The 26,271-nt window shown below is 42.7% G+C and overlaps 1 protein-coding gene across 1 annotated transcript in view; it reads right to left on the reverse strand.

Moving 5' to 3' along the window:
• Nucleotides 1–243: 243 nt before the first annotated feature.
• Nucleotides 244–26,271, reverse strand: part of ADARB2 (adenosine deaminase RNA specific B2 (inactive)) — a 299,798-nt gene continuing 273,770 nt past the window's right edge. Inside the window, exons 7-10 of the mRNA XM_079301298.1 lie at nt 20,715–20,883; nt 10,218–10,399; nt 5,182–5,360; nt 244–3,555 (exon numbers count right to left, since the gene is read on the reverse strand). Of these exons, the coding sequence (XP_079157424.1) occupies nt 3,379–3,555; nt 5,182–5,360; nt 10,218–10,399; nt 20,715–20,883 (707 nt within the window). The 3' untranslated portion in view covers nt 244–3,378. The remainder of the gene's footprint in view (nt 3,556–5,181; nt 5,361–10,217; nt 10,400–20,714; nt 20,884–26,271) is intronic.

Raw genomic sequence — 26,271 nt, forward strand, 5'->3', positions numbered from 1 at the left:
CATGCATCCAGTTCACTCTTCTTCCAGGAAAATACTGTGTCCCATTATGGCTTCATCTACATGAGCAGGCACAGCCCTCTCTGTACTAAGTGTGGTTCCCACAATGCATCACATTCAAACTGAACAAGAAGATATCTGTAGATCTGCAGTAGGTGTGTGTAAAAATACATACTGGCATTCTGGAGCACATTCCAACTGATTGCTAAGTTGGTGAAAAATGGTCAATAAACAGGGAAAGAACAATTTTACTTGGCATTTTATTCACTTAACAGAAACATTCACTTATCAGGTATCACTGAAGTGCAATTTACAGAACTTAGCAGCAAATTCACATATGTAAATTCAGATTTATTTTCTTTTGTCATCTTTTTTGTTTCTTTTTTTTTTTTACAAATATTACAAATGTACATCCATTAGTACAGTATTGCCATTCACTCATGCATGTTATGTACAGAATCTTCACTAAAGAATTACTACTGAGCCATTTTTCCTTTGCTTCAGGAAATGCTGTGTGTAGGTCATGTGTGCTTCTGGGATGGGGTCCCATCACACTGTTGTTGCCCATAATGAGAAGAAGTAGATATTTAAGGTCATATTCAACCCTAATGCCAGCATTGAGATCAGCTAATGCCCACTTGCAGTGGGGACTCAGTTTGGTCCCCAGTACTAAACTCACCCTGGCAGCTGAATCCAGGCTTGCATTTATGTATTCCTTGCAACAAAGGATCATTCAATCCTGCTTTTTTCTATGTCCTTAAACATAACCAGGCATGGTGCTTGGTTGTCACAGTAGCTGAAGCACCAGCCTGGTGGAACTATAATGCATTAGCTGGGTTGGCATCATGCCATGGCTGGAGGATGGGTGATGCAAGGAAGAGCCATTCAGGTCTCGTGTGTGCTTGACAAGGACTAACTCAGAGAGGAAGAGCAGAGGACATGCTCCCCCCTGCCCTGTGGATCTCTGCATGAGAAACCCTGGCTTCCTCTCTGGCTGCCCCGTGGTTTCTGTCCCTCAGTGGGAGCAGCCAGAGCCCCTGGGGCCCCACTGCCAGTGTCTCCCCACTGCCCCAGCCATGGGCTGGCCCCTGCCCGCTGCCCCTTGGGCACTTCTGCTGCCCAAATCACACTGGAGGTCTGCAGCACAGCTGTGTTAGAGGGCAGGACCATGTGCAGGTACCTGGAAGCTCCAGAAGGTGCCAAAAGTATTCAAATGTTAATCAGAAGAGCTGTGAAAGTGGTCAAAGTATTGACAAAGTGGTTACCACAAAGTGTTTCCATTGTTGAAAAGTCTCATGTTTTTGGTTGCCTTTTTTTTTCTTTTTTTCTTCTTTTTTTTTTTTTTTTTAAGCTATTTCTACTCTAAGGATATTTGTTAAAATATTTTTGGTAGTTAATATGGAATGTATTATTTTGTTGAAAAGGTTTCTGGAAGGGGAGAGCTTTGTTTTATCTAATTTAAAAATTCTAGTTTATCACAATTGTTTTTATACAAGACACTATAGATACATCTTGTAGTTTATAATCTAAAAATAAAATCTCATCAAAATACTGTAGCTATTCTATTGTGGGCATCAATAAACAATGTATTTACTGTATATGGCTCTCCAAACATGATAAACCCTATACAAAGAGCATCTATCTTTATTGATAGGAACAGTTTCCCGTGTAAAGGAAATTACATGGAAAAATATGAGCCTTGTGTTGTTTGAAAAGTAACTCAGCTTGACAGTTCTGAGAAAATACCAAGACAATTATCACAAATCAGTAGCAGCATGTTATATACAGATTTAAAGAGAATCACAGGAATAAAAAGAAAACAGTGGTTATATACCCGCAAATCCTGTCATCTAAAAACCCAGAAACTTAGAGAAATGTACAGGGTGTTTGAAGGTTGGTTCTGCAGTGGGACTATCAAAGCTCAGTTCTCCTATGACTGTATCTTCTGCATTCTGATGAAGTTTGGGATGGTTCAAAGATGAGATTGTATCAGACCCAGCCCAGTTATGAAGACAATGTTTAAATGTTGGGTGATACTTGTCTCCTAAGTGAAAAACCTCATCTGCTTTTCAGGCTGCAGATGAGCATGAAGAATAATAATAACACTTGGCATTTACACAGAGCTAGAATCTGAAAGCTCATGCATTAAGACCTTACCCAAACCTGTGGTTGCATCTGCTGTGCTTTTGTCAATTGGACTGTGTGGAGAGGTAAAACTCACTGCAAGAGTGAAAAAATCTGTCTTGCACTGTTGCATGTGACCAGAGCATTTTGATCCTGCCAAGTTCCTTAAATGTGAAGCATTTATTATTATCCCCATTTGACAGGTGGAGAAACTGAGGCAGGGAAGAGCCAAGTTTGAAATGTGCTCTCTTGTTTGGGGATGTCTTACTTGTTCAGATGCATGGAGCATCCTGAGCTCACACCCACTTAATTCAGAGCTGTGGGTCATCAGAAGATTGGAGATCTGAGGCTCTGGGTCCTGGCTGCAGCCTGCCTGACTTTAGACAGCTTCCTGAAGATCCAGAGCCAGGAGCATGGTCACACTGGTCCTCACTGGCAGCCCCTGCAGAGCTTTGCATCTCCACAGGCAGCACAGGGGGGACCCAACCCCTTGACAAGGATCTGCATTCTGGCTGGTGTCTGAAAGGCTTGTGAGATGAACTGGGCCCAGACAAGTAAAATTTGCAACATGCAAATTGTGACTAGAGTTGAAGATTTGTTGTGAAGTGGTTTGTCCAATGTGTGAGAGGGAATAAGTCTAAAAACCAAGGGCATCCTGATGCCTGGCTCTGTGCTCAGAGCCAGTATTGGAAAAATCAGTTTAAAAATGCTGCATTTCTTTGAGGTCCAAATTTTTTGTGACAGATTTAGGCAGTTTACAGGATGATTTTTGCATAGACATTAGGAACTTTTTTTGGTGGATGATTATAGATGCTCTGAGACCTGCTGCCATGCTGTGTGCCTGGGGTACTTCCATCTCTGCTCCCTATTTTCCATTATTCAGTGATGAATTTTGCACTGATTGTGTGAGAGAAAACAAAGGTCTATTTTGGATCAGACAGGTGGCCCACTAACACCTCAAATCAGTAATAACCAACAGCAATAAACAATAAAAAGCAGAATCTTGGTGGGGTTGGCATTATAATTTGGGCAGGTACATTCTTGGGAAAGGGTCATGAAAAAGCAGTTTTCTAAAGTTGAGTTCAGTGCATCAGACACATTTCTACTTATGTATTTCCAATACAGGATTAAAAGCAAATATTCCCATGGAGGTTGCTATTAAATCTCAAACTGCTTTAATTCTCTCTGCTCATACGTCCTGCCTTGCCTCCTCTCCAGTTGGTTTGATCCAGTTGTGTAGAAAAGGTGTGGAGTGATTTACACAGTTAGTAGGAACTGATCTTGCTCTGGGGGTTTCTTCACCCAGGTACCCAGGCCAGCTTTCTGAAATGCTTTAAACAGCTGCTGCTTGACAGACTGGTACGTCTGAGCCACCAGCTTTGCCTCGCTGTACACTGATGGCATCTCTCCATGGCTTGGTACCCGTGTGCTCAGCTGCAGAACAAAAATCAGGGAAGGGGAAAAAAATAATAAAAACCCAACCTATGAGCCAAAAGAAACAGGAGGCTTCAGTAGCTGTATAATCTTCCTGTCTACATTTCATAAGCAATCACTGTGCTTTGTGTGTTTGCTTTTGGTTTAACAACCAGAAAACCAGGGAAGCAATAAATGCTGGTGGCATAGTTTTGAGCCATTATGAGGAGGCAAGGGGTGAACAGTTCTCCCCTTGGAGTGGGCATAGGCAGTAGCAAATCTTGGTGTGTTCTACAAAAGCAGAATTCTACTTCTCAGTTAAGATGATTTTTATGGGCAAAACAAAAAAAAAAATCCTTTTGGGAGGTCTTCAAAGCATGTGCTGCTTTACAGAAAGTTCAGCCTGGGAAGTGCAGCAGCTCAGTGCTTCCAGGTAATGCCCAGACACAGAAGGAGAAGAGCTGCCTTCCACACTCTCCCATTTCCCCTCTGTAGTCTGTTATTGTGGGAGTGCTGTGAAACATGTCCAGGACAGGGCAGAAATCAGGCATCAGGGTTTGTGCTGGTGTGGGAAATCTGAGTGCTCTGGTGGAACGCTGGAGCCACCCATGAGAAGCTACCTTGAGCAATGCCATGTGTCCAGTGCCCCTGGGGGGACATGCAGGAGGGAGGACCCTTTGCTCTGCAGAAGGACTAAACAAACTCATTTGACCTGCCCAAGTCTCTACCATTCCAAACCCGTAGGGAAAGGCACCCTCAAGGCAAGCCTGATGAGCAAACAGCTCTTCTCCTTGTGTCCATACAGGAGAGATGCTGAGAGGCAGATTAAAGGAGAAGCTGAACATGCAGCCTGCAATGAGCTGCTGCTGTCTGTGTGTGCCAGCACTCTGTGGGGTTGTACTGGCTGGAGCTGTCCTGGCCCAGCCAGCAGGGGAGGGTGACATTGCCAGCCTGGGTGTCTCTGGGCCACAAGCTGGCCTGGCAGCAGTGGCTTCTCTCCAGCTGCCTCTTTGCTCCCTTTGCTCCCCAGAGGCAGAGTGTGATGATGTTATCAAATCCCTCGTTTTGTCAAAAGCAAAGTGCCCTGCTTAACCATGAGTTACTCTCTCCTGCTCACTGCAACCTCATCCCAGGTGTGAGCCAGAAGCACTCCAGCTCTCCCAGCTGTAGTTGCAGCCACAGCCCCAGTTTTGTTCCTGTAAGGACCCCTCAATTCTGGGGGTGGCAGGAGTGCTTCGTGCCTCACTTCCCACCCGCTGTGCAGGAGATAGGCTGGGATCTGTGTCAGCACACTGTGACCAAGCCCAAGCTGGTCTCTTCTGCTCCCCACAAGGTTCAGGGTCACTGCTAGGACAGACCATGCCACTGCCTGGAATGGGATGAATCCCACCACCCTCCTTCCCCTGTGGTGTCCTGCGGAGAAGAACAATCCCTCTGGGCTTGTGCTCAAACCTGCCCACCCTGCAGGCTCCTTTGCCTTCCCCAATGGCTTTGTTGGTGGGATTGTCTCCAACTGCCCCCCCCACCATCACTCTGTCATGTTTGTCTCCACTCATTTCCCAGCGGGGCGGAGGATTTGACACTCAATAAAATGACCTGTTTCTTGTCTCTCGCCCGACAGCCCCGCGGCCGCAGCAGCGGACCCACCTTGCCGTGCAGCCGCGCCCAGCGGGTGAAGAACATGCGCTTGCAGAGGCGGGACGGGCTCCCGCAGCTGCTCTTGCCCGTGCTGGCGTTCAGCACCTCCAGCTCGCTGCTGCCCTGCACCCAGTTCACGCTGAACCCCGGCGACTTGCCGGGCTGCCGAGCGCCGGCGTGGCTCACCCCTGAGGAGACAGGACACCCGTAAGCGCCGGTGCCCCGAGCTGCCCCTGGCTGTGTGGCACAGGGGACGCCCCAGCGAGCCGCTGCCATCGTGCCGCCAGTGCTTAAACGCTACCGAGCGCCTTGGACAGACATAACTCAGCAATTCCTGCACGTTTTTACCTTCCTTTAGCCTAAGGAAAGCCTTTGGCTGGAGTGTGAGCTGTTGACAGCAGTGTGATGGTTGCTGAGTGAAATCTTTCACAAAGGCTTTAGTGGGATAACAGGTTTTCAGTAGGAACTAAGCAGTACAGTGCTTTGGCCATGAATTCTTTCAGGTGAGCTTCCCACAGTCCACCTAATTTATTTGCCAATTAACCCCTGGGATTAGAAAATACAAAACAATACCCTTCATCATCACAGGGGGATTATCAGATCCAAGTTAATAACGAGCTTGTAGACATCACAGACACACACAGAGCACTCTTGGTCCCCACCTTGTGTCTGCCTGTGAGATTCCAACCCTGTACTGGAGCACCAATTTCTTCAACAGCTAGTTAGTGTCCTAATGGAGATATTTGGGACATCTTTAAGTGGAATGCATCATATGTAATTTTAGACACTGCAGTAATGATGTTTACAGTCAGCTGGGATGACTGCATGACCTTAGTGTCATTCACATGGCCAGTTCTGGACATCTCAGGCACATACTGAGCCAATGCCTTCATGGTAAGATCTCCCTTGGCTCTAAATGCAGACTGGGGCTACAAGGTCAGGTGTGGGTGTGTACACCAGCTATTTTTAATCAGGTAAATTTCTGTCTCTTTCTAACTATTTAGTGTAGCTCAACCTTTCCATTACTCCTGTTGCTTTTCCATCTCTTGTAACTGAAATGGGAAGGATTAGTCTTTGCAAGAAAATAAGAGGAATAAAGAAAGTGGTTGGCTTATTTTCCAGCACAGTACAAATGCAAACAAGTGAGCTCTGCCTTGCCCTGCTCATTAGTGCTTTTGCAGCAAAGAATCAACACTGGGAGCTTCCAAGGCTGGAAAACACAGAGTGACCTGAAGCAGTTTGAATATTTTTGAAAACATGGACCTTGGATAATGTGTCTGGATCCAGTTGTTGTGTCCCTCTCTGCTAATTTGCTGTTTGGGCCACTAGCCTGCAGACCTGGACGAGAAAAGCCACGGTGGTGAGCAGCAGGTGGGGACTGTGCTGGTGGGCAGGAGCTGCCTGGCACAGCCCCCAGCACAGGCCAGTGCCAGCACTGGGTCTGTGTTTCCAAATGGCAGCTCCTGCCTGCAGCAGCTCCAGCTCGTGGTTTGCTCTGCTTTCATTGCTGCTGGGTGGAGGGCAGCAAAGAAAGGTCCTTTGCATTTTCTGCTGAAAGGGTTTTAAAGAACTTTTGTAGAGAGTGAGAGGTACTGATATGGGCTGTTCAGAGAGGAGATTAAAGAAAAGAGATCAAAGCCCCTCCTTTCCAAAGTGCCTTTCTAGCCCAGAATCTCATTTTCAAAATAGATGCACACCATGAGCATCTGCTGGTCTGAGGCAGAATGGGAGGAGATGGGAGCTGGTGGGAATGCTGCATCCATCACTGGATGTGTTGAGCTTGGAAAGCTCCTAAAAGACCTCAGGAGAAGTGGAGGGAGGGCTGTGCAGGGTCTGTCTGGCCAGGATGCTGCCTCTGCAGGCAGCTGCTGCATCCTGCCTGGAGCCTCTCAGCATCTTGAGAAGCAATGCCACTGAGGGATTTGCCCCCTCTCTCCCCTGCCCTCTGCCCTGGGAAGGAGCTTCTAGAGCCAAATGGAATTTAACATGCACAGAGAGAGAAAGGTGGCCATTGACAGGAAAAAGTGATATGGCAAACTCACTTTGTATAGGTGACAAAGCTGGAACTGCAGAAATCATCCCAGTCACTGGGACTGAACTTGCTACCATGTGTAGAAGAGAATTACAGCTAAGTCATAACCTCACCCAGGATTTGTAAACACATTCATGTCATATTAATACCTCTTTCAATTTCTTCCCCCCAGAGATAACAGATCAGTCTGCATCTAAAACTCCAGTTCACCTAGGCAACAGGATTTAAACTGAGAGCCTGAAAATCAGATAGCTTTGCAGCACTGCTCGAGTGTCTCTACGCAGAACAAGATGCAAACAGATCAAAATCAGCTGTTTGACACCATGCACAACTCTCTGTCAAGATAGCACCCAAAAGCTTAGAGGATTTGAGTGCCAAAAAGCATGATAGCAAACACCCTGCCATGCAAAGTTGCCACAGGACACTAAATAAATGAAAATGTTGTGAAATCCCTGACTAGAGGAAGAGAAGGAAAGGCTGCACAAAGGGGAGAGCAGGTTGTGGGTGCCCTCTAAAAGGGGGCTGTGAGAGTAGCCTGGGCTGGTCCAGTGCCTGGAAACCCCTCTGGGCTCCTCTGGCTTTCATGCTTTCTCTTCTCAGCTACCATAAATAAGTACATGTGTTTAGGTAAATAGAAGATATTTTCACATAATTTTCTGAATGCAAAATAAGAGGTTTTAAAGAAATAAAACATGAGAATCATAATAGACAAATATAGAGCATGGATATATTCTCTGTGATATTTCTATAATTTAAAAAAATATTCTTCCATATTTTTATTTTAACAAATAATTGTTTTGATTTATTTAGAAAGTAACACTCAAATAATCTAGGTTACTTTCTCTCCTCCATGTAAAACATCCTTCTTAAAACCCACACAACAAAGAGTACAACAGAAGACAGTAGGATTTGAAAGAAAAAGTCTTTGCACAAATAATATGAATTTGAGTACTGTGGGATGTGAACTGAAATCTGTCCTCTCTCTCCTCTCTCTCCCAGCAAAAGCTCATAACCCATCAGGATACCCTTTAAAACAGCCTCAATCTTAAGAGAACAGGATATAAAAAAGGCATTTCTCCTAAAAATTACACCCAAGAGTAATCTCAGTGGAAGAGTGGAGTTCCATCTGGCTGGGATTGGTAGAAAACTGAGTAGAAAACCTGATTATTTTTCAGTGGAGCCAAGGAGTCAATCTCAGTATATCTCATCACACACCATGACTCTCCTCTTCACTGGAATGTTTGTACTGCTATGATCAAGTGGCAAAATAATTGATACCCTTATAATTTGAGGACTCCTGCAGTCCTAGGCTGGTCTGATGTCCAAGACAAGTGTGGGAGGTGGAGTTTGGCTGAGATTGTGTAGGTCTGGTCTCTCATGCATTTGGAGAAGCCTTTTCTAGATGCCCATCTCCTTAGTCACTGGATATGCTGCTGCCAGGGTTTCCCAGGAAAAATAATTGTGTCAAAGCCTGAGCAATGTAAGTTTTAATCAGCATTGCCTGGGGGATTTGTGGGGGGAGGGAAGATTACAAATAATGGTGTTAGAGACAATAAACAATTTTGAGAGAGACAGATTCCTCCCACTGCTTCTCCTGGGCTGAGGAAAACCCAGAAACATAACCAAAAAGCAAAGCAAATGCTTTTCCAAACAGAAGCCTCTGGGAAGGAGGAAAACAGCCCTGAAACATGCAGATATTTAAAGTGACACAAGCCCCCCTCTGATGCATTTCTTATTCCCTTGAAATCTCTGGCAATGACTCTTGGACATTCATGCACACACTGGCCAAGTATGACCCATTGCTTTTGCTCTGAAAGGCCAACCCAGCAAAGCAGTATCTGTTCTGTGGTGGAAAATTATAAACCCCCTTTTTGTGTTTTCAATCCTTCAACAGTGGGTTTGCCTGTACATCCTGCAGACACAGGGAAACTGTGTGTGCCTTTGATGTTAATGTATGGGTGCACTTACAGTGATGAAATCTGCCTTCCCAGTGGGAAATGCAGTGGCTTTGACAGCCAGGGCTGTGTTGTCAAAATAACAGCCAGATTTGGGAAATGGGAGGTATCTCTGGCCTGCTGTGAGTTCTTTCCTCCCTAGCACAATATCGTGTGGGAAGGAAGGGGAGTCTGAGCCACGCCCATGCTGGACCAGGGCAGGAGGGACAGGTGGGGACATAAACTGGAGGGAGAGTGTGGATCACAGCTTCCTGCTCACTTGATTGCAGTCTTTGCCCAGCTGCACTGAAGAGTTAAAAAATGGAGATAAGCTGTTCAGAAAAGGATAAGCCTTTTGACCTGTTCACCTCACAACACATACACTCTCATTACACTTGCCAGATGCACTAAAACACACAGAACCTGAGAATTTCTCCAGTGTCTAAACTATCACTTCTTCATCAGCCAAACAAATTTTGTCACAAGGACATATTAAAAAAGAAAAAGTCAATGAAATAGATAAGGTGTTAACCAGCATACTCCTGACTGAGGAATCTAGAGGACTTTGAAAGGAAATGGGCCTCTCCACTACCATGTCCTGACCTCCCAGCTCTGTGACACTGACATCATATAGGTGTCTCAGGGAATCCTCCCAAGGAACCATAATCAAAAATTAAAATAAGGATCTAATCTGGTGCAGAACTGGTGTCCCTTAGCATTCACGTGCCTCATGAGGATCTCAAGACAGTTAAACCTAAAATTTACTGAAAGCTTCCTTCTGGTTTTTAGAAATGTTTTACTTAGTCATACTTTTTTTCCACTCTGAGTGTTCAATGTACAGTGGTTGTTTTCCTGGTCAGCTTGTATCCACTAATGATTCTTTTTGTGGCCACTGCTAGTGAAAGAGGATTTAAACACATTGGTTTCTTCATTCTACAAGTTCATCTTCTTCAGGGAAAAAAAAAAAAAAAAAGGTGTGAGTTAATGGTCTACTTCCAAACCAAAAGCATTCCTGTTGGCAAGCAGCATGGCTAGAGGTGGAGGGGGATGGTTTGTTTTGCAGGCAGGTGTGTGCTCACCACTGAGAAGCAGCTGATTGCGCCGGTAGGACGCTGGCAGGGGACCAATGTCTTCTGTCCTATGGCTCATCACCCGGGAAAGGTGGCCAGTGTGGCACAGGCTCCCCACTATGATGCTGTGCAAGTACATGGGCTCGATGAAGGAGCTGAGGAGAGCGCCTTGGAGCCCAAGGATGTTCCACCTGGAAAAAAAAATCAGGAGCAATAAGACACATGGGTGGAGGAACGGCCCTACTGCAGCTACCCTGGGAAAATTAGCAAATGGCAGCACATGGGTTAGAGGGATGAGGGATCAAACTATTCCTGTCCCTGTCCTATGATACAGAAAGCACTGTTTGGTTATTTTACACCCATGGGCTGATTACCCCTCCAGGAGTATTTTTGATTACTGTGGTGCTATTCACTTAAGGGATGTATTTCAATCTTGTATTGCTGCAAACAGAGGCTTCTTATCAAGAGGTGTTCTTTCTAAAAGCATTTTGTGTTTGATGTTCATTTAGCATGTCTCTAGCAGAATTTTATTTTTTACCCTGCATCTCTAGTGTTTCCCCTGCAATGGTAGAGCTAGAATGGAAGCTTTTGTTATTCTACCTTTATTTGCTGCTTGTCATGCATAAGTACCATCCTCATGTCACACAGTCAAGCTAACACATGACTTAGGTGGCCAAAATTCCCCCAAAATCTTTGAATATCTCATAGGCTGACATTTCTTTGCACAAATGACCATGAAAATATGAAGTCATCCATGAGAATTAAATCCTGGTCCTGAATAGCAAAAAGAGGAGAAGACTTGGATTTTTAGAAAATTTATTTGTAATTGATAGCTTGACCTGCTCTTAAGTGTTCAGAGTGATGGATACTTCTCACCCTGTCGCTGCCTTAAAGGTGCAGCAGAATGATGGCAGAAACCTTTGGACCTTCCACCTGTTAATGACTGAGACCTCCGTGCTACTGTGGAGTAGGTACCATTTTAATAGCCTAAGAATTTTTACATCAAGCTAGGCACAAATGTGACAGAATGCTTGACTCTAAATTCTTCAGGGGACAGCTAATTGGTTAATGAGTGGAAAAATTAAAAAGGGGAAAGAAGTCATGATGCAGTTATCTTCCTGGCAAACCTATTTAGCTCAGCTCATCTAAGAAGTTGTTTCCACCACACAAACACTAACAGGCTCTCTTACATTTGGATAATATTTTTACCTAAGTTGAACACTGTCAATCTGTGAGTAGTTTTTAGTTCAGGAGTTCAAACTGAAAATGCTTCAGAAAATGTAGTTTGGAGAGCACATTTTAGCTTATTAAAACCCAAAACACTGGCAACATTGGAAGTCAGTATCTGACTGAAGGAAAAGGTGTGAGGTGTCTGCTATATAAGGCATCATCCAGTGGCTGCCATGCTAAATAATGTGTTTAAAGCAGAATTTCCAACAGCAGCAAGCATTATGGTGCTAATTTCTTACATCATTGTTCTTTTCATTAATTAACATTTCTCAACCGTTAGTGCAATTATTGCAGTGCCTCTGTACTGTATGTCTTTTTTCATGATTAATAAGGAGTCATTATATTTCCCTTTCCTGAAGCAGTCAATTACACGGAATACTTTCCATTAATTACTGAATGTTTAAAACCAGCATGCTGTACCTGGAGAGCAATCTGCTCTAGGAACCTGTGACACCAATTGCTTTTAAAAGTTCTCTTTAAATTTTATTCCAAAAACACAAGCAATTTAGCTGGCTGTATTAATTTGCCTCTGAAGCAGGGCTGTGAATGAGAAACATCTTTTAATCTCATGCAAGAAAAGGCAGCCATCTGGCTGCTGAGGATTTCAGAGTCAGATTCTCCCTGTCTCCCTCTGTAAATGCTGGCCATTAAAGTAATGTGTTCATCTACATAAAACTCAAATGAAATATAAAAGGTAATATTTATATACAAACAATTTAGTCCCACAATTTAAACAGTCATTGGTTTTATGAAACATTTACTTTAGTCGATCAGATTTGCATAACTTCATTTGGGAGAAAAAAAGTGTGGTCATTTCTGCAAATAACATCACTTTTAAAGGAGAGAACTAGCTGCCTCTTTGAGTAAATAACTTATCATGATGCAAAATTAATAATGCAAGCTTAAGAAATGGAGCTGAATTCGGCTAACAGTACTATACCTTCAACCAGCATCTAAGGTAAGCAAAAAAATTACACAGATATCTTTGTCCAGATGGAAACTTGTAAGATATCAGTACTGTTTTCAGCATTTAAAATTTCCTTTAAAAAGCCTTACATATTTGATTGAAGGAGAGAAGAAAACCAGCTAAACAGAAAACAACATATGTTCAACAATATTGGGATTTCAGCAATATGCACATCACAAGAAATCATCTGAGTTTTATTTATCAAAATAAGAGATAATGTTCAGGTTATAAATTACAAGGTAATTTAAATTCATCACAAGGGACCTGCCTTTTCTTTAGAGATATTTCTCTGCCTAATTCTGGGCATATTCATCCTAATGTAAAAAGGGATTCGAATGTCAATGGAATTACATTATTGGAAATCACAATATAAGCATGATCAGGTCACCCTCTACATATTGAAAGCATTCCATAAACATAAATTAATCCTTGCAGTGCTCTGGTAAGGTAAAGTCCCATTTTTGCACCCTGGGGAATCAGGGCAGAAAAGGGGTAAGATCTGCTGAAGTCAGTAAGAATTGCTGTCTTCTGGATGCAATAGCTGTCCCTTGAGAGAGCCCTGTTTTCCCATTCCAAAAGAAGGCACAGGAAGGTGCAGGGGCAATGAAGCTTCTGCATCAGCCATGGTGGGTTTTGACCCCAGGGTATAAATTTGACTCCAAGACAAATTGGACAGAGCAACCAGACTAAAAAAAATCAAAAGAGAAGAAACCTATCAAAGAATATGGGCACAAGAGCAAGTCCTTCTTGATGTGTAGAATATGGTACAAAAAGAGACTGTCCCAGAAACAGACAGCATCCTCAGGTAGCAAGGACTGAGAAATCTGGAAAGGTGCTGACACCAGGAGGGCAGTATTTGTGGGGACCACTTGCTGGGTCTTTTTGAGTTGGTGTCCCCCATGTGATGTGGAAAGGGACGGGGGTGATGGCACTGCCACCTGACAGTGGCTCCTTCCTGGTTCAGCACTGGTTCAGCAGCATCCAGTCAGAGAAATGGGATGAAGAAGCAAAGAAGGAGCTTTGCTTTCAAATCCAGCCCAGGTTTGTCAGAGTGTTTAGACAGTTGTTTCTCTCTGGAAGGCAGCCCTGAGTGTGTGTGTAAGTCCCACTAACTCAGCACAAGTCCCAGGAAAGGAGGGGTCCTCCAAAACCAGACCCTTGCACTACTGCTGTTGTCCTTCAGAGCACAGGAAAAACACATTAATGCTGGGGAAGAATTTCAGTCCCTCATTCTGGTGCTGCTCTGTGGATGAAAAGGCCTTCCTTGGAGGACAGCCAGTGCAGAAACATTAGATTTCTAATGACAAATATTTGGGGGAAAGTCTTTTATCCTTTGTATTATTCATCTCTTGACCAACACACATGGCTAATGTACTGACTTAGTCCTTTGATATAAGAACATCTATGGAATAATTTGTAGGTAGATGGTAGGGAAAGATCCACTTGAGCAACAGTGAAGCTATCAATAAGGGTGTTAATTTTGAAGGAGCTATTTCTCTGTAGCCTAATTTAGGTCCATGAAAGTAGCTGTGCTCCCATCTGTAACAAAGAGCCCTCCTCAAATGTGGCTTTTCAAAATAAAATTATTATTCAAAGCAATGCAGTGTTACATTTTGGCTTCTCAATATATCAAAGTGACTTTTCTCGCTCTGAGGAAATATGCTGGATCATTCTGAATTTTCCTAATTGTGCAAGATTTTAAGGGCTGTTTTCAAGGACACGCATCTCTCTAATAACTCATATGCCGTGTGCTCTGTAATAACCCTTCCAATAAAGTGAAAATCAACCCACTGCTCCCTTAGTCACAGATCTTATTTAAAAATCCCCAAATCTTCAGCAGGCAGGATAAATAAAACAAAACATCTCCCCTTTTCACTCAAATATGGGAGCTTTTGTAGCTTTAAATGGAAGGAAAGTATGCCCTTCCTTTCGTTCAAACAGCAGATATTACTGCACTGTTTACAAAGACAAAATCCTGCGTCCAGTTCTCAATATAGATAATCCTTAAACAAATACATTTTTGCCTGTTTGTCAATCACAGAAATGCCAGTGCCAAGCTGGGAGGTCCCCCAGAGCCTTTCTTTAATTAAATGCTGTGCTCTCCAGTTGTGGACAAGCATGGGCAGGGCATGAACTCTGTGCAAGAGTCTCCCAGTTCCCATGATCCTGACAGCTCAGGACCATGGTGAAGTGTGCAGGGAAATGTGTCCCCACTCCATAACCACACCAAGGGAAATGTGTTCATGCCATAACCACACCACAGCCTCCATGTGCTGGAGCATCACCTCATCACACGAGCTGCCTACAGCCCCTCCCCTGGACCAACAGAGAAAGGGATGATGAAAATAGTGAGGAAGGGGTTGGGAGGCAAACCCACAGGGATGCAGAGGGCTGCACCTTGCTCAGGTCAGCACAAGGCTCCCTGCCCATTGCTGAGATGTGATGTGACAGCTGGAGCACCTTTGCTGGTGTTTCTGACACTGTTTTGGACATGGTTAGACCTGAAGGCAAAGATGTGAACCCCTTTGTAACTGAGATGTGGAGAAATTTGCCAGATGCTTCAAAATACCTCAGGGAACTGTGTCCACCTCCCATGGATGCTCAGAGACTGAAGTGTCTCCTTGGGACCTTTGGAAACCTTGCCCAATAAAAACCATTGCTGATGAACTTAAAATCTTATTTTGATAAGGCTTTTTGTAAAAGATTTTTTTAAATTTTTATTAAGAGCTTTAAGTCTTACCCACTTGGTCTGTTGTTAACCTCCTGTACCACAGTTTCTATTACCAGTATTTCCAGCTATGCTTCACACAACATAAATTGTTATTCAGGGTGGCATGTGCTCAGCAGGACACCTGCAGTGTTCCTATTTATACGACCATTTAGCTATTATTGGTTTGGAAACTGGAACTAGTGCATTAGTTTTTGATCTGTATTTTAACAGTGGGTGGTTTATATATGTTTTCTGGAACATACCTTGTGGTGAAAGATTGAAACTGAACTCTCAGTCACACAGAAAGGGGTTAAGAGAGAGAATTACACACCGTGTGCACAAATCATCTCTAATTGAAGATCTAGCTGTGTTAATTGATTTTCATTTGCATTAATATGTAGCCTTTGAAGTAGCTTTTCTTAAGAGTTACCTTGTCAGGCTCAGCCTTCTGTTAACAATGGCTCTGGTCGACAGGCTAACACTAAAATAGATCTAAGAATGCCAATTTCTAACACTGACTTTTAGTCTTGCATTTTTATATGCTACATTTAAATACAGCTTAATGTGCTCAACTCATCCTATAAAATGCTACTTCAGACTCCCACTGCTAAATCCTGAAACAGTGCCTTAAGGCTACACTACCTGGCAGTACTCTGAACATATTCTCAGTAAAGATTTCTTCCTGTTCTCTAGTTTGTGGGCCCAAATAATCCACAAATCTTAGCCACAGGACATGGGTAGATTGCTCATGATGTAATATAAAGTTAGGAGGTCCTTTGTTACCATTTGTGTTGTTTTGTAGGTGAGGTAATTTAGATGTTCATGGTCTTTTTTTACTTTTGGGGTGAATGTCACTTTTTTGGTGAAGTTTGAGGAAGCAGATGACCATTAACCTGGTGCTAAGAAAATACACAGTCTTTTAAAGGTGACCTTTTGAGAAGTGGTAGTAAGAAAACAATTTTAAGGCCAGAGCTTATAAAACAAACACTGAATTCTGGCTTTTATGTGCTGTTTAAAGACAGTGTTTATGAGGATTGCTCCCTGCAAATCCTGCACAATGCAAAGTACATTCCTCAGCCTACATCCTGCAAGAGGACTCTGGAAGAGGACAAGTGCCACTGCTCATCAATTTATGAATAAGTTTATACAGTCTTTGTGTGTGTAGTTGCAAATTTGCTCCACAGAAGGCTGGCATCTCTCCAAAATACCTATATCAGCTTGAGGGGGAGGTGTCCAGTGCCCTGGCTGTGGTCTGTTAAGGAAGAGGGTTTGGGGAAGAGAATTGCAATGCAGAACTCTCTCCTGAGACACCCAGATAAGAACTAATTTTTGGAATAAACCCAAGTGCTGAACGCTTGCACCAAGTTGCCCACATGAGGTGAGTGGTGACACAGGACCTGGGAATGCCTGTTCCTGCTGTGCTCTGGGGAGCTGTGGCCTCCCTGTGCTCCAGCACCACTGCCACTCTCCACCAAACACTGGCAATGGCAAAGCACCAAACCTCTCTGTGCAGCTACACAGGGCAGGCACCCTGCTGTTTCAGAAGGGTTGACACTGGGAGAAATAATTTCTCTAGTTTTCTGCATGGAAGGAGAAGGAACCCAGGTGCTGGTGATGAGATAAATAAACTTGATGAGCTCAGAGCATGGAACAGGAAACTTTATAGAGAAGGGAGGTGTGTGTGCTGCTAAATCTGAGTTATGGTGAGCCTAGAGGATGAGCCATGGTGGAAGGAGACTGGCCTGAAGCTCAGAGAGTGTTTCCATGAGTCAGAGAACGAAATATGTCAAAGGGAGGGTGGCTTCTCTCCTCTGTGACAGACACTGAATTTCCCTTATAAGTCTGTCCAGAGACAGACTTAAGAGAAATGCATAGATCTTTGAGATTTTGCCCAGACTTTCATATTTCTTCAGCTGTAGGAATAAGAAGTAGAGACATTTGGAAATTCTGATTTTATATATGCAGCCATGTAAACTGTTACCTGCAAATCTGGCACACACATCCACACTATGTGCTGTGAGAAGCCAGCAGGGAGGAGAAGCTCAGTGCACCTGGACACCTTGTCACCAAAGGGGACACACAGAACCAGTGTCCCTCAGGCCCTGGGGCACCAAGGGGATGCTGTAAATGCCACCCCTGCAGCTGGCAGGTATCACCTAAACACATATCAGCCCTGGACATTTCTGGGGGTCAGAGACAGAAAGTAGTGCTGAGCCTCCCTAATGTTTGGTTTCTGTGTTTAGATCCTCAAAGAAGAGCTGAGCTCTAGACACATTCTTGTTTCTTTTCCCCCTAAATGTGTGTTTGTATGTATGTGTGTGTGTATATGACAATTTTCCTTCAAACATTTGTCTGCTCCTAAACAGCCACTGCAGAGACTCCCATTAGCAGCAGCATTAACCTTGCACTGACCTTGTAATAGGCAAGGTAAGAGCTAGTCCTGCATCCAGCCTCAGAGATGAAAAGAGATTTAATTTGGTCCATTGTACGAATTTTGCTGTCACAAAAAGCTGAAATTCTCTTAGGGCTGTAATGTCTCTGTTGACATAAATGTTTTAATATAGGTTATGATTAGCATCAAGAAAACATTAAATGTCATAATTTTTTCCCCAAACAGATGATTATTTTCAAAATTATTTTTCCTGTGTTATTGCTGCGTTTTTGCAAATGTATACAATGTATGCTACAGATGAGGATGAAGGTCAAAAGGTGTTAGTGCAATTAATGAACTATGGGTTTAAAATGTGGTTTAATCCTAAATCCTGTGGCACTGAGAGTCTGAAGTCACCCCAGGCTCACAGGCTCTCCAGGCTCACTCACTCACTGCACTGTGAGCTCACAGGAGTCATGTGTGTAAAAGCTGACACTCTCTTGTGGTTTATTTGGACACTCACACACCCCAGACTTTAAATTTACACATATAAATGCATAGGTTTTAAAGCCAGAAGGAACACCAAGACCTAGTGTGACCTGCTTTATAACAAAGTTGCAGAATTTCACCTCATAATTCCCTGCCTGAGCCAAATAAAATGACTATTCATACCAGCAGAGCTTGTGCTTTAATTCAGTGAGGGAACAGGTACAATACCAGGGTGTTTATCCTAGATCTCTACAAAGCCACAGAGCCCAAATAATGCATACCAAGCATCAAATTCTCTCAAACTTGTGGTGATAGTAATAAAAATGGCTAAATGTCTTTGAATAACAAATAAATCTGATTAAACCACTCTCTGCTTATAGCTTTCCTGTGAGCAAGAGAGAACATAAATCGTTAGATACATGATTTATAGAATATTATTCGCTTTTCTCAGTAACTCTGTGCATTCTTGGGTCTTTGATATTCTGATAGCAATGCCCTTTGCAAATAATGCAAAATGATGTATATTTTAGCAGCTACTGGCTAGATTCTCAAGAGGAAACATTCTCTAATAGCACAGTGCTCCTGAGGGACTTTTACAAGCAATAAAACCCAAAGCATACAAGCAAGATTTTTTTGTCAAATCTTGCTTACAGAAATATGAATTTCAGCTTCAGAGATCTCTTTTCTTCTCACTACAAGACAAGCTCAGATAATGTGCAACCAGATTCCTGCATCCTGCAGACATTTAAAGAGTGTTACCTGTGTGGTAGGGCAAATATTTGCAGTCTGGAAGGAGGCACAGACACCACCCACTGATCTCTCCAGTGGGGCAGGAGTGGGAAAGGGCCCTCATAGAGAAATCTCCTTTTCCACTGAACTCTTTTTCTGCCTCTGCTCTCTGTGATCAGAGGGGAATAAGGCAGAAAACAGTCCTATATGTGCTGAAACAAAGGACAGGTGAAGAAACCTTTGATTTCTCCCCCTTACATGTGAGGATAATTATGATAAAAAATTATCATAGGTAGCATCAAATGTGGTAAACTGAGATTTGAGATAAAGTATAAAGCAGATTTTCTCAGCCTCCATTTTTAACAGCACCCTACTGGTGAGAGTAAACATAGGCTTTTGAAAGCAGGGAATAATGATTGTTGCATTTTTGTGGTTTTTTTTCTTAACCTATAAAAATACCAAGCTCATTTGAATTACATTGAAAATAAATAATAAAAAATGCAGTTTTTCTTAAAATATTGAATAATATTGCCAATGATGAGAGCTGTGATATTTTTTATTATCTTGGAAAAACTTTGTGGTAGATTCTTTTTTCTTCAAAGACTTCTACCCTGTTTAAATGTGTGTCACCAATGAAAAGATTCACTCAAAGGATTCACTTAGAAGATGTGCTTGGAGAAAACCCAACTCCTGAGACTGTGCATTACTGTCAACATCCCCATCAACAGGAAATGTAATAGTGTTTGCAAAGCTGATATTTAATTCACAGGCTAATGACATTCAAAACCACAGAGAGTGCAATATTTCTATTCTTGAATTTAAAATTGTTTAGTTTTTTGAGTTCATATGAGTCTGAATTTGGAAAGCTCAACATGCAGTGGAGGAGATCCACCAAACACAGTTTGGGTTTTCTGTTATCTCTTTATGAATAAATGAAAAGATTACAGCAGAAGTTGCTCTTTATCCTTCATGCAAGCACAACAGTTCTGATGATTACATTTAGCAGAGGGTGTATTTTGTGAGTCTGGTAGTATTTCCATTTGCTGGTTCACTTCTACATTTTTGTGACAAAATGGCAGGCTTTGCTAACTTGGCAGACTAATTTAGCTTTGGTAGGTCATCCAGTTAAACAGCATTTGGATTAAACAAAATTTCTATGATTTTTTTTTTAAAGATTATGTCTATATTAGCCTCTAATAATTGGGCCAAATTTTTACCTGATGAAATTTAACTGAGTTCTTAGGCATGATATTCCAGCAGAGAATTTGATCATAACATTTATGTTTTCATAGCTATAATGTGATTTATTTTATATGTTGAACTGCATCTACAGATAATGTACTCTATATATATGTATATATATAGATAATGCAGATAAATACATATATATGTATAGATACATACTAAGGGTGCAATAACTGTACAAGCAAGCACACACATCTTGATTTTGGTTTTGTGTTAGCCATCACTTGCTATTAGTTAACACCCTGAACTGAGAATAGTGAATGAGTTTATTTTATTTGCCACCAGGGAATAATTATGAAATACTTATTACATGGAAATTATTCTACATAAATATGTTCTGTATTTATAGGACAGAGCAGAAACACACAGAGGGGGCTGTGACATAAGAGCCTTTCAATGATATTCAAAATAGTAGAAATATTCCTGGTGACTTTTAGGGTGCTTTATTCAATTGGGTGCAGACGAGCTAAGTTTATCTGTATTATAGTTGGTTTGCAAGTTTTGGGGTAAATGATCCAAGAGCAGCAAAGTGGATGTATTTTATTTGCACAGTGAAATTCTGCTGGCAAAAAACCCTGCAAAGACAGTTTTATATTTTTGCCACACTGTAATAAGCAACTAACGACCCACAGAGAATTTGGGAAAATGCCCTATTTACATTCCCTCCTATTTATGCGCTTTTGCATACAAAGGAGGGCTTTGTTTCTGCAGGGCTGGTCAGCACCATCCTCTGGGGCATCTTCTGCCCGGCATGTCCTGGCGTACCTGGCGATTTTGTCGGTGCAGGACATGGTGATGAGCTGCTCTCCCAGCAGGACGCCGTCCCAGGTCTGCGCGGCGCTGCGGCTCCGCACGGGAATCGTCCCTTCCCCGGACTCGATCTTGGTCCGCAGGTGCCCGCGGTGCTTCCTCACTGTGTGCTTGCTGCTGGTCACTGGGCAAAACAAACACAACAGGGCAACGAGTCAGTGTTTTTGGAAAGGACTGAGAGGCTGTGTTGATGCCGTAGCTTGTATTTGCAGAACCACCTGCGAAGGTCCTTTAAACTGGATAAAAATTAGGTAACAGCCCAAGAAAGCAGCACAGTGCAGAAAAGAAGGTGCTCCTAGCATGGTTTTCTTTTCACATCCATCAAAGCTTACACAAAGCACACACTGAGCTCATGCTCTCCTTCTATTTCCTTTATATATTTAAAAATAAGAGAGGTGTTCTGTCTTTTTAAGAACCAGCACAATTTCTCATTTTAGGATTGAGTTGTGATGGATGAGTATTTGAAAAATCTTGGTTCAGTGAGTGTCATCAAGGACAAAGCTACAAGATACAGACCAGTCCAATAGTTTACTGTGATAGTCAGTGACATTTCCCAAATAATTTCAGAAGTGAGGTTCTGATTTGTTATCTAAAATTTCACTGAAAAATTCTGAAATTCTAAAGGTTTATACTCTGGATCAAAAGCAAATCAAAACTTGCTAGTTGTTCATTGCTGGCTGAAATTCTTCCTACAGTCTCGCTGAAGTGAGGTACTTTCCTGCCTTGTGTTGTGCCAAGATCTTTTATCACTTCTGTGATATTAGATATTTGAGTGCAAGGCAGAGGCCCCTGGGTGGCACAGGGCAAGCAGCTAAAGCACTTGTCCTGTGCCATGATGAACTGTCCTGCAGACATGCAGTCAATACAGAAGATAATGACATTTCAAAAGCACTTCACCTTCATTATTATGAAAAGAGAAAAACTGAGGTTCATTATCAAAATCGCTCTTACACTCTTTACACTGCTACTTTACCTCTGGGTGTTTTGACTGTAAAAGAACAGGAAGGAGCAGCAAGGGAATCCTCTGGGTCTGCTCACTGCCTCACCCTTGGATGGTTTCACTGGGGTCACCTTCTCCCTGAACAGAGATTGCACAGTTTCCCTCTAGGCCAAAGGAAAATAATGAAAGACAGTACATGATGGCCTCTGCATTCAAGGAAAAGGAGTGCTGCATTTACAGACATGAAGCTTTTGCCCATATTGCCAACTGTCCTGTGTATTTTTCCATGCCAGCTCCTCATCTGGACCAGAAGGCTTCTCCTTGTGAAGGTGATGCTCCTCAGTCCTCAGCAGGCTGTGGGGCTGAGTGCTTCTGCCACTGAGTAACACCAGTGTGTTAAGGTTGTGGGGCTGATGGCACTCTGGCTGTGAGCAGCTGGCTCTGTGCACAATCCCCAGTGCTGCTGGAAGCAATGGACTGACTGGCTGCTGCCAATGGGTGGTTTGCAAAAAGGGAGAGAGGAATAATAAATTGCTTCAGCCTGTTTGGATTAGCAGAGGTAGCAAACATATGCAGAGCAGCAAAGTCAGCTGTGATCTGCTAGCACATGGGCCCCCAGCAATCATTGCCTCTTCTCTCCATTCCTGCTTTTCTAGAATTTAGGATGGGTGTGTGAGTGTCAGCAGTGGGCTGGGACAGGTACCAAATGGATTGCTTGGCCATGACCAAAACAAGTTTCCATCCAAACTCAATCTCCATCGTATACAAAATATAGTTTGGAAATGCTGCTAAAGTAATGCTGCTACAGCATCTGAGTTTGGGGAGGAGAGGTTGTTGCACTGCCATCCTCATCAGCAGCCACGTCATCCCAGCAGCAGGGGGTGTGGAGGGTCCTCGTGCCCACTTGTCAGCAATCACAAATCAAGACACTGCAGTAATCACCTGACTTGGATTATTGTGCCTTTTCAAACTTGGGTTGTGGGAGAAACTGGGAACAGCCAATGGAGAAATAAAAAAAATTTAATAAGCAAAAATGCCAAAGTCTCAGAAATGTCTCAGATCCTTCTGTTCTCAAATTTTCTGGTTGTGCCAACACTGTCAGGAAACCATTTCCAAGAGCATGTGTGCTGATCCCTTGCACATCCCTCTTGTCTGGGATGCTAAGTGCAGCATCATTCAGAGGATGCTCTTTGTACTGTTGTAGCTATCTGGGAGCTGCTTCATATTTTTCCTGGGACTCTGCAAGGAAACATTTTTTAAAAACATGAAGCAATGGTGAGCAGCATTTTTTATTATTAAATCACAGAGTTGTAGGAAAGGTACCATGAAATTTGGACAAAAAGTAGAAAGTGATCACTTCTGCTTAGCAAACACATCTAGCTGAACAACAGTGAGAAATGTCTACCAAAACCACTTTGCCTTTGTCTGCACATACTGAGAACTGATGGCACAGCAGAGCAGGATCTCTGCCAGGGAATCACTGAAGAGTGACTCAAGAGGCTATTGCTGTTTTGGCTGGTGGAAAGTGTAACTTTAAGCTAACCAGTTCTCTTTTCCTAAGCTTTCCCACAGGTATAATGAAGATAATGATGCTTCCTTCTTATGCAAATTCATTTAAAGGTACTGCTCAACAACTATTTATGAAGAACAGATGCTATCCTTCCAGGAAAGACCTACCACAGAAGTCCACCTGCTGGAAATCCCTAAGGATAAAATGTTTTTTTACTGTTTCCTTCTCCAACTTTTAAGAAAAGTATTTTCTCTCGTTGCACTTTTCCCATTTCTCATCTCTCTAGATTCTCCTCTCTTTCTCAGCTCCTGCTCTGAGCCTCCCCTGTGGGTGCCTCGATCTCCTAGATTATTTTCTTACTCAAGCAATTCAGCGTGTTGATACACCCACATTTCCCATACATACAAAGAGATATGTAACTTTCTGAGGAATTTTAGACTGCAGTATAAGATGAGCAGCCCATCATTTATGTGGCTTTGATTTAACTACATAAATGTTACCTCAGTGAGGGGCAAAGTATCCCACAATATGCTGACAGAGATAAGGAGGGAGTTCAGGAGGAAAAGCAGCAGGATTGCAAACAGCTGTGGGTTAGCTGGGGAATTTAAAGATATACCAAAAATTTTTAGGGAGAAGGATATGAAAGACTTCTGTGATTTTTTGGGGAGTCTGTTTATTTAATTTGTAATTTGTCTATCTGATCTTCTCAGGACTGAAGGAAATACAGAAGCCAAAGCACTCTGCATCTGGCTGTTCTCACAGCATCTCAACCCTGGACTGCAAGTGCCAGAAACTGAACAATAAAGTTTCTAAAAAGCACTTGAAGTGTGCAAGTGCACTGATAGTCTCAGTTTGTGAATGCTCATTGACGTGGCCATGTCCAGCTTTGCTCCCTGTCCTGTCCCTGCCCAGGTGCAGCTGAGCAGCCAGTGCTGGCTGATAGGATTCAGCATTTGTGGCCAGTGTACACTCACCCCAGGACACACTCCCACAGCTCTGATAAGGGGTTTTAGCTGCTCAGCTGCTATTAAATTCAGTGAATAGAGTGTGACTCAAACCTCACCGTGCTGCCTGTCTCAGGCTGCTCACATTGCTGGGGTAGTAGGGACACATGCTCCAAAAGATCATCTGTGACATTTATATAAAATACCAATAACCCAAAGCTCTGAGTGCTTTCAGATTGCCAATGATTAAATAAATCCAAATCTGCAACTAGAACACACTGAGTTCTTTTTTAACATGTCATTAAGTAGCACAGAAAGATATAACCAAAGGAAAAGATGAGGCTCTGTGAGTTTTGCACTGAAGCTGCAGACAGACTCCAGCACATAAGCTGCTTGTCAGCAGTAAAAACATGGTCCACTTACTGGCACAGCCTGCTATGGATCACTTTAATGCAGTCTCAGAAATATATTTATTTATGCATCTTAAAGTCACAAACTACAGCCTACTGCTGTTCTGCTGTTCAGTATGATCAAAACATCAGTGACTATAAGCATTTCTGATCTTCGCTGTGCTGGTTCTCCAACTGCTTAATCTCAGCTAATTGCAGGGGAGAAGGCATCTGTGGATGACACTTCAACCAGAACAAAATGTCAATTCAAACCAGAATTGGAAAGGACAAATTTAAAAATCATTTGGAGTGGATTTATGATGTGTGCTACACTCAGAAGTGGAAATTACTCTTGAGAGTTCCTAGGATAAAAAGGTGCTGGATTAATTACTGGATTAGAAATGTACACAGACAGGTGCCTTTTATTTCAAATCAGTGAAACTCTCTGATTTCAAGCCTCAACCCTTATTTTCATATTTGCTCCAGGACCAGTTCTAGCTCAGAAGGTAATGAAAAAAGCCACTCCATATTTATTATTTAGTTAAAGAGTGAAGAGGAAATGGACGGTGATTAAACAGAATCACATGAGTAGAGATCCGTCTGAAATTTTGCATGACTGCCTTGGAGGTTCATTTTCTGTTTCTCTGCTTCAGTGGAGGCTGTTCTCTCTTCAGGAAAGAAGAAATAAAACAGCCCATCTTGTATTTTTTTCAGTGCTGGACCCTGCCCTCCTCAGCATGGTTTATAAAGCTTCCTTAGAGCAGTGTGAGACAAAGGGGTGGAAAGAAGAGTGTTAACATTTGACTGCCTTTGTATTTTGGTGGTTATTAGAGATGCACTTTCCTCAAGCAGATGCTGACTCAATGTACAACATTACTATTTCTGGAAGTGTTGAAGTGAGAATCACAGCACAGTCAACACTTTGGATGTGTGTCTGCTCTGCTGGGCAGGGTGGCTGGTCAGATAAATCCCTGCTGCACTCTGCTTTGGTCACCAGCACAGAGCCAGGCTGAAATGTCATGGGCCAGCTTTGGAAAACAAGAAACTTTAGGAAATAGTCTGAATTTGTGAAAAGAAGGGTCTACAGAGCTGCCCCTGCAGTGACTTCAGGGGTGTGTCCTTCCTAGAAGGGAACACAAGACTCTGTCTTGTACAGGTTAAACAGGATAAAAGCATGGTGAGATGAATCCCTAAAAGTCAAGCTATGACTTTTAAATGTAGGCTGTGAGGGATATTGCACCTGAAGGCACCCTAGGAGAGATTTGCTTGCTCCCAGAGCCATGTGGCACCCACCACATTGTAGCAGATTTCAGTTCAGATCTATGGTTTGGACAATACCATTAACCCTATATACAAATAAAAATGCTGAATATGTACTTTATATGACAGTGGTGCAAACCTGGGACATCTGTAACTTTTGGAGCTGAAATTAACATAGGAGATTGAACCTTTTCCCTTCTCCCTGCTTCTTTCTTGGCTGAAACACTGTTTTTGGACAATAGTCCCTAGTCCCTAATCTGAGAGAATTCATGACCTGATAAATTATGTTCCCTTTGGCATATTATTATTTCTTCTTTTCACTAACCTTCAAATAACAATTTTCACTCCTTTTACTTCCATAATATTTCATCTGCCAATAGTTTCTTGTGATGTAGTGACAAGGTGTGATAGCAAAGTCAATTTGCCTATCAATATTTGATATCAATATTAAATTTCAATATCAATATCA

The sequence above is a fragment of the Erithacus rubecula genome, assembly GCF_903797595.1.
Source record: "Erithacus rubecula genome assembly, chromosome: 3".
NCBI lineage: Eukaryota > Metazoa > Chordata > Aves > Passeriformes > Muscicapidae > Erithacus > Erithacus rubecula.